The following is a 12,990-nucleotide window of genomic DNA, read 5'->3' as shown; positions in this document are numbered from 1 at the left end:
TAACCTTTATTCTCTATAGAATCTTCCTTGATGTAGAGTAGGGTTGGATGACATGATTGTATGGACCAAAAGCTCTTCACACACAGTGGTCGATTTAAGAAAAAAGCCTGTGTTATAGGAGAGGCTGTGTTATAATTATAATGAAAATAGATTGATCAAAAGTGACAAAGTAAAGACATTCATTATGCTATTTCTATGAAAGTTTCAAATAAACACTATTCTTTTGAGGGTTTCTATTCCTCAATGAATCCTGAAAAAATATCATAGTTTTCAGAAAAATATTAACTGATTTTAGAACAATTTTTTTTGTGCATCAAATCAGCATATTAGAATGATAGCATGCAATGTGATTTTGTTCATATTGCCCTCTTGTAATACTTTTACCTTTAACTTTATTTGGAAAATATACTGTGTAAAATAACTTATATATATATATATATATATATGAAAATGGTTTTATATGTAACCAGCTTGTTGCCTGTTCTCTCCCTCACCTCAGATCTGTACTGTACGCTAGAGGTGGACTCTTTCGGCTACTTTGTGAACAAAGCAAAGACTCGTGTGTACAGAGACGCCACAGAGCCAAACTGGAATGAGGTCAGAACTGCAGCGCATCGTTAGCACACACTTACCTGCAAAAACATTAAATGATAAAGAAACCTATATAGTGTTATGTTAGAAAGACAGATATTATATATATATATATATATATATATATATATATATATATATATAAAAATATTAGTAATTATGTTAGTTATTTTTATTTGAGAAGAAATTACACCCTGCAGCTTTAAAGGGGTCATGAACTGGCTTTTTAAATTTGATTATATTGTTGTCTGAGGTCAATTTATGACGTTCGCTTGGTTTTTACATTCAAAAACATCCAAATGAATAAGTAATAGGATAATTTCTACCCTAGTTTTGAGTCTAGCTGAAAAACGCTCTGTTTTTATGGGCGTCTCGCACTGAAGACTTGGAAGTAAATGTCCACTGCTGTGAGTGGATCACAGTTTTGCATATTATAATGAGTTTCAACTCACCCGTCGATGCACTTGGGGGAAATTGTTCTGAAAACGTCCAATGTTGTTAAATGGCAACCGGAATGATTCGCCCATACATGTTCGACCCAGAATCCGTGTGTTGCATCATTCCTGTCAGATCCAATATAGACGACACAGCACCGCTCTATAATCTTATTCGGTCTGCAAATCCAGTCTTGTTTACAAAACAACCCTCATCAGCTGGAACGTCATTAAAAATAAAGTTTATCCATGCAGTCCTATTGGAATCCAGAGGAAGCTTATGCAGCGACTGTCTTCTTCCACCACCAGGCACTGTACAATATTTTGTATTGCTCGGTAGCTCGATCCGGTTTGTCATCACGACGTACGCATCTATGTTATTTAGCTATGCGTGTAATGCGCGAATCAGTGGGCGGGGCTAAACCGGCCGTGTTGAAGTTTTATCCTCTTTGACGTCATAGTTCCCCACTTTGAAAAACGAGTCGTTTGCTGAGCCTGGTGTCAATAAAAGCTTTTATTGGACTAACAAGGACATTTTCAGTTTTGAAACTTACAGGATATTCTTATAATATGATGACCTCTTAGATGTCAAAAGCTCAAGGAAAATTTGATTTCTCAGTTCATCACCCCTTTAAATATGAAAAGACATTATAATGCAAGCTGACTCTCTTTTGACAGGAGTTTGAGATTGAGCTGGAGGGCTCTCAGACCCTCAGACTGCTGTGTTACAGTAAGGTCAAACAGTGCATGGATGATGGGGAGAACATGGATCGCATCATGGCCAAGGGACAGATTCAGGTATGCCCACTCATTATGTCCACTCATCTCATGCAGGGATACCTTTATATGATACTTGAATATTTTACGGAGCTTTGAGATGGTGAACTGCACATATAATTTCAGCAGTGGATCCTCGCAGTGATCACAGAGCCCAGGGTCGATCTCACCAACAAACACCAGACAGTTAACAGCTTATTGTTTTAAACACTGCAGTTATATTTTAAGTCATTGTGTCATGACATGACCAAGTCATTTGCGTCAAAACTTTCTGCCAATCACCTTACCCCTTCTCTATTGCTCCTGATGTTGATGCAGCATTTTGTCAGACCCAAACAAGACCTCAGTGGGCGGAGTTAGTTTAAATAGCCTCTGCTAACAAGCTGGGCGAATTGCACTTAGTGTAAATAGACACTGTGTTAAATTAAATGATGAAAAATGAAGGTCCTGCCAACATTAAACTAAGCTTTGTGGGCTCATATGGGTTTTTTTCCCCCTATAGAACTGTGTTTTCACTTCTGTAAAGTGATGTAACTGATCTATGTGTTTCTTTGTGCAATGAAATTGTTGGTTATTTTTATTACTGATTTTATAGGTTAGTCATGCATCCCAGAATAAAACAAGGAGGTGTACGTATAATCTGCCAGTGACTAAGCATTTACGTTTTTAATGCCTAATGCAATGAACCGAGAAAAGCCGGTAAGTTGTTCAGGTAGATAATCCTGCCATATGCGGTGGTGTGGTCATGTCACCAGAGAAAACAGCAGAGGGAAGGCCTTGGGGAATTGCTTAGGTGTTGTGCTGGAGAAGGATTAGAGGGACTGTACTATGGATTGTGCACTCCAGAGAAAGTGGGACATGACACGCTGACAGAGTCTCAAAGGGGCAGGTGTGACATTACGGATGGGAGGAGTGAGGATCTGTATCAGCAAATGAAAGCTTTTCTTTTCATCATGTGACCATTAGTTGCCATGGCAACCATACGCATTTCCTTTGAGGCAACGGATTGCATTGTCGTTTATTCAAACACTCCAAGCGAGATCCTTTATACCTGTTTGTATAGGGTTAAACGCTTCAGTTTCTTCTCATACGATTGTTACAACTGGACAAATAGTGATTGGAAGAACATAATATTATCCTAAACTTTGGAAGTGCTACAGTACATTTGCAGTGCTAGAACCAGAAAAACACCAAGCAAAACACTTGAAATTGTCTTGAATACATTGTTGGTTGGGCAGCTGCCACACTGGGTCGTAATCATCAGGGTGGGTGGAGATTCAGTAGTTAATCCCAGGGCTCCATCTGTGGAAGAGCTCTGTCAGGGGAGATCTGTGTGTGTGTGTGTACTCAAGACTAAAGCAGACAAGATTCACAACAACAGGTTCATTCAGACCAGCATGAGAACGGTTATACCAAAACACGCACTGCTTCAGGATCACATGGAACGCAAGCCCACAATTGTGCTAGAAGATCTGAATTTGACTGTACTTCTGTGAGCGAGGAGGGATTCGTGTTCCTGTATCCTGCTGCTTCTTGTCAATAACAGTAGCTTCCTCTGAGGAACCTGAGTAAGATGGGAAATAAGGACCAGATCCAGAATGGTGAAGAGCATTATGGTAGAATGAAGACTGTGAGCAGTAAACTGATGAAGGAAGAACTCATTAGCAGCTGTGAAGTGGAGGAAGAGGAGAAACAGGACGAGGAAGAGGAGGTGGATATTGGCCTCAGGAGAGGTCCCAGCACCGGGGCTCGACTCTGGGGTAGAGTTCGCAGCACGCTCCTCAGGCAGAAGGTAACGGGAACCTTACCTCCTCGTTTGAGGAATTCTGGAAATGAGAAACTTGCTTTGAGATATATTGTTAAGCAGGCTGGTTAGGAATTGAGATAGTATAGTGTTTGATGTGGGTTTTACCATCAATCAGTGCAAGATTTTTTTTGGCATCGGTAAAACAGTAGGGTGTGCATTGTTTTGGTAAAACTATACAACAGAAATTGTGATTTGAAAACTATTAAAGCTTGAGAATAAGTATTAGACACCCTGGTGTACAGTAGGGCTTTCATACCTCCAGGGGGAGCAAGGGGCTGCTGGGGTCAAGATATATTTATATAAACAGGACTGGTCAAAATTTGGAAACCTTAAGAGATTTCTTTCAAAAACATTATAAAATCCTAAATCTCACCAAGGTTGCATTTATTTGATCAAAAAGACAGTAAAACAAATAATACTGTGAAGTATTATTACATTATTAATTAAATGGTGTCTTTATTCATGCGATGCAAAGCTGAATTTTCAGTAACATTTTTAGTCTTCAGTGTCACATGATCCTTCAGAAATCAACAAAAACATAACAGTCCTTTATTATGAATAAACACAGTTCAAGAACATCATCAAGGGGTTTTACAATATATTGTGTAACAATAATAATAACAATACAATAATGCAACAATATGTATCATGGATAGTGAGTTTTAGTGTCAGAACTACAGTACATTAACCCCTTACCAGACCCCCCACTTTTTTTTTTTTTTGGCAATTGGGGCATACATCACTGTTATTAATATGAAGATATATAAGCTTAAACATAAAAACAAAAACATATTAAAAATTATTATTATTAAGTATTTATCAAATGAATAAAATATTATGTGAATGTAGTTTAAGAACTTATAACCACAACTAAAGTGAAGCCACAAGTGTGGTCATGCTTCAGATCTGAGGCATTATACATTTATTATACATTTTTCTATATATAAATTATGCATTATACGAAGCGTTTTGTAAGATCGTGTCAGGTGAGATTTTAGTGAAGGTTGGTAAGATGCTAATCAATTATTTTATTGCCCTGTAAGTGTAAACACCCATTTGCAGCCCTTTACTAATCTGGCGAGGAGAACTGCTCCATTCATGCTCTGTTGTTGTCAATCTACAAAATTGGAAAATATTTGTGGGTCCTGATTAGGCTTGGGAGGGTTACTTTAAAAATGTATTCTGATACAGTTACAAATTACTTCATAAAAAAGTATTCAGTAACGTAATCCAAGTATTGTTACCAGAATATGAAAGTAATGTAACTGATTACTTTTGGATTACTTCAAGGACAGATATTATTAAAAAAAACGTATTACTTATTATTAAAAATTACTTATTAAGAATTTCACATCCCTGAAAATATATTTATTTAAAGGGCTGTAGAGACATCTAGTGGCTATGGTTTTACAGGTTATTTTGTTTTATTTTTAACTAACATGTAGGCTACAATGAAATAATCAAAACACAACACTTAAATTATACACAATCTACTTATTAGTTTATTTTAAAATAGGCCTACATGTTGACTAATGCTGTGATCTTTCTTAATTTGCCTGACTGAACTTGGGCCGTTAGCAGTGGGAGTTCCCTTACGTTAGCAGTGAATGTCATACCTATAGGCTAGTTTGCACTGTAAAACCATGTTGTTGGAATTTTACTCTTTAAAAACAAAATAGCAGCGGAATTTACAAGAAATGAAAGCAGTTTTAACTGTGTGCAGCATCGTTTCTAGCAGCAGTGATTCAATTTGTGTCTGAGGAGATTGTTGTCGAGAGCTGTTATTTTGCGCAGTCACCAGCGGGTGGCACACGCGACTCGTGTAGCGAGCATTGAGGTCGCGAGTCATTAATCAAGCAACGCTTTAGTAGGCTATTATGCCAAAATACAGATTTACCTGAATGTATCCCCCTTTTTTTCAAAAAGTAACTGTAATCTGATTACTATGTTTTTTGATGTAACTCTAACGAATTACAGTTACCTACTGGATTTTTGTATCCTGATCAGTGTTGGGAGTAACGCATTACAAAAGTAATACATTACAGTAACATATTACTTTTTGCTGTAACGCAGTAGTGTAAGGCATTACTAATCAATTTTCAGTAATATTTTACTCATTACATGTTCAGTGAGGCTTGTATTACAGTTGTATTACAGTGTATTGTCTGCTTTTACTTCTTAAAGGCAACAGACTGTGTGAAAGTTTTAAAGCAGTCTTTTAGTGCCAGTTCAGAGCGGTCGCGTCTGTAACATTGTTTTTTCCTCATAAATGCAAACACGAAAACTAAAATAAAATGAATATTTTAAGTTCTATGGAGACTGCAGAGCCAACCCTTCCTCATCCGATTTGCGCAGTGTAAGGAACAGAATTACAAAAAATATATTTTGCCTCCTATTTTTTTGTCACGCATGAATGTGTGTCTTTTCCCTAATATTAAAAATAAAACATAGACTGATATTTGTCTAATGTCTGGAGTCCTTTAAGGAAGTAGCCTATATACGTTTCAATACATGTATTTTCTGAGAATTTTTATTTCAAGTTTTGACTGCAAATGTCATGTCCATAATGCTGGACTTCCCCAATTTTAAATAATTTATCCTCAACTAGTTTTGTGGTGTAGGTCTACGTATTTTATAATGTTAACTTCAAATAATACTGATAGCCTAATTTAAAGATAAGGCAGCATTGGATATGGACGGTAAGGAGAATAACGCTGGAGTTGGAAGAGGTGTGTCGCGATTCTGTAGGTTCGTGGATCTAAATCGTGTGGCGAATCGCGATTTCGGTTTCATATTGCATATCGTTACAGCCCAAAAGTTAAGTTCTACTTAGTTATTTTGGTGAAAGTAACTCAAAAGTAATACATGAGTAATGTAACGCATTACAATTCTGGGACAGTAATATTGTAAGGTAATGAATTACTTTTAAATAACAGTAACAAGTAATACCTAATGTATTACAGTTTGGAAGTAACTTGCACAACACTGATCCTGATTACATAACGCTGTGTTACATTCCGTTACTCCCCAACCCTGGTCCTGATAATGCCAAATGTCTTTGAAAAATATACATTGACAAAGTGCAAGCATATCCATCTAAAGCAATTCTGTATTTTCAGCTTCAGAATCATGATCTTATTCTGGTGTCCCCATTGTTCTGTGCATTGGTTTGCCAGCACCACCAAGTCCAAGCCAGTGTTCATTTTCACCTCCGATGTAATATCAAATTTAGCATTTTAATCAACAGTACACTTTTGTTAACGTTTTACCATATTGGCGTATCGCAATAATGTCGTATTGTGAGTGTATTGTTATATGCATCAAATCGTGACATGAGGGTCTCGTCCTCCGTCCTCTTATGCTAAACCAGGACTTAATTTATTTGATCAAAAAAACTAAAAAAAAAATAATATTTTTAAATATAATTACAATATATGTGATGGTAATACTGTGATGGCAAAGCTGAATTTTCAGCATCAGTGTCACATTTCCTTCAGAAATCATTCTAATATGCTGATTTGTTGCTCAAGAAAGATTTCTTATTATTATCAATATTGATATCAGTATGTACTCTTGTATGATGATGAAAAATGCCGTCTGAACATCTGTGTACAGAATATGACATTGATTGTTGCTGTCATTTCACCATGTTCCAGTGCACCAGTTGCCTCTCATATGAGATAAATCAGATTTATTGGCGTGAGTAAAACCAACCAATCAATACTGGTCTTTCCTCTGGCAGCAAGCTGGTAAATTATGTTGTCACATCAACCATAGCAGATCACAATAAACACAAACTGACATCTGGTATTAGAGACTCTGGATTGATACTGACTTTGATAACTGATTATTTGGACGTTATGTATAAGACTAGGGAAGATGGACATATCAGGATACTGTTTGGATCATAATATTCTTTTGATTTAGAATTTCTGTTATTTTAAGTGATTAAGTGATTAAATTAAAAGAGTATTGTGCATTGACATGATATGCATACTTTGTGCCTGGAGAGCTATCGTCACTTGTCCTGGCCAGTGTTGTGCAAGTTACTTCCAAACTGTAATACATTAGGTATTACTTGTTACTGTTATTTAAAAGTAATTCATTACCTTACAATATTACTGTCCCAGAATTGTAATGCGTTACATTACTCATGTATTACTTTTGAGTTACTTTCACCAAAATAACTAAGTAGAACTTAACTTTTGGGCTGTAACGATATGCAATATGAAACCGAAATCGCGATTCGCCACACGATTTAGATCCACGAACCTACAGAATCGCGACACACCTCTTCCAACTCCAGCGTTATTCTCCTTACCGTCCATATCCAATGCTGCCTTATCTTTAAATTAGGCTATCAGTATTATTTGAAGTTAACATTATAAAATACGTAGACCTACACCACAAAACTAGTTGAGGATAAATTATTTAAAATTGGGGAAGTCCAGCATTATGGACATGACATTTGCAGTCAAAACTTGAAATAAAAATTCTCAGAAAATACATGTATTGAAACGTATATAGGCTACTTCCTTAAAGGACTCCAGACATTAGACAAATATCAGTCTATGTTTTATTTTTAATATTAGGGAAAAGACACACATTCATGCGTGACAAAAAAATAGGAGGCAAAATATATTTTTTGTAATTCTGTTCCTTACACTGCGCAAATCGGATGAGGAAGGGTTGGCTCTGCAGTCTCCATAGAACTTAAAATATTCATTTTATTTTAGTTTTCGTGTTTGCATTTATGAGGAAAAAACAATGTTACAGACGCGACCGCTCTGAACTGGCACTAAAAGACTGCTTTAAAACTTTCACACAGTCTGTTGCCTTTAAGAAGTAAAAGCAGACAATACACTGTAATACAACTGTAATACAAGCCTCACTGAACATGTAATGAGTAAAATATTACTGAAAATTGATTAGTAATGCCTTACACTACTGCGTTACAGCAAAAAGTAATATGTTACTGTAATGTATTACTTTTGTAATGCGTTACTCCCAACACTGGTCCTGGCTCAGTTCATGTGTTTATTTTTTTAGCGAAATATAGATGCTTTCCAGTGGCGTGTTCAATGAGTTGCCATTTTTAGCAGGTGACTCTGTGTTTGGGTCGCACTTAGATAAGGATTATCGTCTTGATTGACATTTGTCCCTATTTTCACAGCTGGATCCTCAATCGCTGCAGGGTAAAGACTGGCAGAGGACAGTAATCAGCATGAATGGGGTCAGTGTGGCTCATCCTGCACAATAATAACACCTTTACTAATAATAGGAGCACTTTATTAAATGTTCAAAAGCCCATTTACATTTAAATAGGCCAGTACACTTTGATTGAGATCATCTGTGTACTGTATATCTGGGAAGTAAGTATAATTGAATTGGCTGTGTCATAGCAGAGAACTGTGAAATATATGATGATATTACCATATGTAGTGCATATGTAGGTGCTGATTACTTGTCTATTTTGCAGATTTTGTAAGATATTTAAATTAGTGTCAAAATTGTTTGCGTTTATTATTCCCTAATGCTTTTACTTGTCAAAATAATAACTAAAATTGCTAAAATTACACTTTCAACTCTCCATATAAATGCACTATACTGTTCAATAGTTGGGTCGGCAATATTTCTTGTCAGCAAGTAATCTTGCATATTTAAGGCTGCATTTATTTGATCAAAAATACTGAAGACAAAGTATTGTGACTATTAATACAATTTAAAAGAACTATTTCAAAATATAGTTTTGAATTTTCAGCATCATTACTTCAGCATCTTCAGGGTCCTAATATGCTGATTTGATGCTCAAGAAACATTTCTTATTATAATTAATTTTGAAAACAGTTGTGCATTTTTCTGTAAACCGTGATAAATTTTTTTTTTTCGAGTTTCTTTGATGAATACAAAGTTCAAATCCACAACATCTATTTGACATGGACATTTTAGTCACTTTTGATCATTTTAATGCATCCTTGCTGAATAAAAGTATTAATTTCTTAAGCTTTTGAATGCACGTGTGTGTGTGTGTGTCCAGTTGTGGTCAGAATTATTGGCACCCCTGATAAATATGATCAAAGATGACTATAAAAATGTGCATTGTTTATCCTTTATGATCTTTTATTAAAAAAAAATCATATAAATTTAACCTTTTATTGAAGTAAAATAACTGAAAGTGGTGTGTAAATAACATTATAAAATAAATGCTCCTACACACAAAAAATCAATGAAAGATTATATTTTTGCAAATGTTTTGAATGAAAGACAAAAGGGATAAACAATGCAGATTTATGTTTACAGCCATCTTTAATCATATTTAAAAGGGGAGCCAATAATTCTGACCAGAACTATATATATATATATATATATATACATAGACACACACACACACAACTAGTTATATCCAGTTACATCCTTCGATCAATAGTTAACAATCATTTGTCTACTATAAAGTTTTAACAGTATGAAGCAATGATGGATTATCTTGTTCATGTGCTTGATTTTAAGCTGATGGCCACAGCTTACAGTGATTTAATTCTTTATTATATGATAGGTGAGATTGAGCACAGAGCTCTCTTGTTCTCATCAGGGAAATGATTTTGTTGAAAAAATGTGCACGTTCATCACTCTTTCCAGATTGAGGTCAAGCTGTCTATGCGGTTTACCAGCAGGGAGTTCAGTCTGAAGAGGATGCCCTCCAGGAAACAGTCCGGAGTGTTTGGGGTCAAAATCGGGGCCGTCATTAAGTGAGTCAGCCTACAGATCAATCTATCCAGTGTATGACTGATATAAATACATTATATATAACACAGTATTAATATAATGGATGTAATATTGTATTTGTATAAACAAGTGTATAGTATTTAAAAAAATAACTAATTGTCCAATCACATTAGACTATTCCAGTCATATCAGTAGTGTTTTTCTTTACGTGGAGCTGGTCTCCTCATGGGTGCTTCTATGTTTCGATCACATGACCAGCCAAACACAGCCAAACCACCTTAGTTTTATTTCATTAGTAGTAATACTGTTCAAATCATTAGGAGTAATACTGCATTCACACCACTAGATGTCAGTTAAAGCCAAAAAGGCTAGTGAGTGCGCTATTATTTATAAATTAATAAAGTTATAATGTATTGTAAAAGTCAATCGTGATTCAATAATAAAAAGCAGTCACATTCCACTCACACATCTGTCACTCCAAGAGCAACACCAGTCAGATATCAGCCGTGTTTCCCATAATTTAGAAGACACAAGGACCTTTCTTGGAGTGTTTTCATAGACCCACCTGACTCAAATGAGGTTTCATACAAATAAGGAGGGGGAACACTTCCTTTTAATAAAGTTGAGGAAAGGTGGTCTTCATCAGAAAGCAGAAAGAAAAACAGAAAGAACCCCATTATGGACTTCCTGAGAAACAGGAAGAAATTATTATTAAAGGCAAGGGTTTGCTAAGGGCTTCCCTCAGAGGACTGCAATAAAAACAGCACTGCGGATTTAGCAATTAGACTCTCAGATATGCATTTTTCATAGTTTAACGGCAATGTATAAGGGTGAAATATTGCTATGTAATAATAGTTGTTTTAACAAAAAAAACATGACAGTTTTGGGAGGGATTTATGCTGGACAAAATGTTCATTTTCCCTGGTGGCCTCATTATGATGTTGATATTGGAATGCTCTGTCAGGATAATGCAGATGTAGGTTTAAATATAGGCTGTGTGAACGGGGATACCACTGTCGTTTTTCCTTTCATGGTGAATAAATAAACAAGCTCTTTGAATATACTTGGGGTTTTTTTACATACCAGAAATGGGCCAAAAGATATCCCATCATTTTCTGTGGTCATGGAATTTACAGCTTTAATACTGACGACAACAAAAAAAAAAACAGAGTATATCAACTTAAATATATTTTCCAGATGCTTGTTGTTGACTTGTGTGTGTGTGTGTGTGTGTGTGTTTGTTCCTCTCAGACGGGAGCACTCCAAAGTGCCTCTCATTGTGAGACAGTGTGTGGAGGAGATTGAGCGCAGAGGGATGGAGGAAGTGGGCATCTATCGTGTCTCTGGTGTGGCCACAGACATCCAGGCCCTGAAAGCTGCCTTCGATGCCAGTGAGTATTGTAGCACTTCTTGCAGGGATGAACCAAAATAAAATGATTAAAAAAAATCCTATAATGAAAATATGGCTGAAAATAATAATGTTTTGTGACTCAACAGACAATAAAGACGTTTCAGTCATGATGAGTGAGATGGACGTGAACGCCATTGCTGGAACGCTCAAGCTTTACTTCAGAGAGCTTCCCGAGCCCCTCTTCACTGATGAACTCTATGCAAATTTCTCTGAAGGCATTGGTTAGTTGAGAGTTTTTCAACTTATGATGAATAATAGTTTATATAAAACAGATCACATTAAGAATTTATTCTTGTTTATTTCCCCATTTCCTTCAGCGTTGTCGGACAGTGTTGCAAAGGAAAGTTGTATGCTGAACTTGTTGCTCTCACTACCCGAACCAAACCTGCTGACCTTCCTGTTTCTGCTGGACCATCTGAAGAGGTGAAGATTGTCCCATCTGTCAATTTCAATAATATGATTCCTAAGTGAATGCTTGTAAAAACCCGATCCCAAGCTAAGAACCATAATATCATAGAAACCATCTAAAACACCCTATCTACTGCATAGCAGTGCAGTGGAATTTTTTTTTTTTTTTTTTTTTTTTTACAAAACTATATGTAAATTAAGGCTCAACAGAATTCAATAATCACAATTAATCTCATAATTAATACTAGTTTTTAATAAACAGAAAGACATTAAACTGAGTGAATAAAATACAAAGTAAATAAGTTTAGCAAATTTGCAAACTATACGATTTCTAATAGTGCTTTATGACGGTTGTTTGTCAGACTGTATGAACATGATCCCCGCTGTAAGCCATACATTTAACGCAATGGTCATTAATCAGTTGTTGGTGAACATGTCAGACCAGCAGTTGAGGACTTTAGGTTTTGGCTCAGGATCAGAAGAATCTTTTAGGATTCTCAAAACCGTGTGAACCCGGCTTTTTTTGTGCAAGCAAGAACCATTCACATTTTCTTCAGATCTATTATTACTTGTGTCCTTTGAATAATTTCCAAGAGTCAGATTTGTTTTAGACCTACACTACAACTGAAACGTTCTTCGTTGTTTCCCTCAGGGTGGCTGAGAATGAGAGCGTGAACAAGATGTCTTTCCACAATCTTGCCACAGTGTTCGGCCCAACCCTCCTTCGCCCTTCTGAGAAGGACAGTAAAATTCCAGCCAATCCCACACAGCCCATCTCTATGAGTGACAGCTGGTCTTTTGAGGTTATGTCTCAGGTAAGACATGTACACTAAGTTCTA

The 12,990-nt window shown here is 36.1% G+C and overlaps 1 protein-coding gene across 2 annotated transcripts in view; it reads left to right on the top strand.

The window, feature by feature from the left end:
* LOC120484583 (breakpoint cluster region protein) overlaps positions 1-12,990 on the top strand; it is a 46,783-nt gene that overhangs the window by 31,700 nt on the left and 2,093 nt on the right. For both annotated transcript variants that reach the window (XM_039679859.2, XM_089119552.1), the window contains 8 exons: positions 500-597; positions 1,704-1,823; positions 8,783-8,842; positions 10,246-10,355; positions 11,584-11,723; positions 11,830-11,964; positions 12,061-12,166; positions 12,804-12,966. In XM_039679859.2, coding sequence (XP_039535793.2) covers positions 500-597; positions 1,704-1,823; positions 8,783-8,842; positions 10,246-10,355; positions 11,584-11,723; positions 11,830-11,964; positions 12,061-12,166; positions 12,804-12,966 — 932 coding nt within the window. The remainder of the gene's footprint in view (positions 1-499; positions 598-1,703; positions 1,824-8,782; positions 8,843-10,245; positions 10,356-11,583; positions 11,724-11,829; positions 11,965-12,060; positions 12,167-12,803; positions 12,967-12,990) is intronic.

The sequence above is a fragment of the Pimephales promelas genome, chromosome 14 (assembly GCF_988280905.1).
Source record: "Pimephales promelas chromosome 14, fPimPro1.hap1.1, whole genome shotgun sequence".
Taxonomy (NCBI): domain Eukaryota; kingdom Metazoa; phylum Chordata; class Actinopteri; order Cypriniformes; family Leuciscidae; genus Pimephales; species Pimephales promelas.
This window is presented reverse-complemented; position numbering and strand designations above follow the sequence as displayed.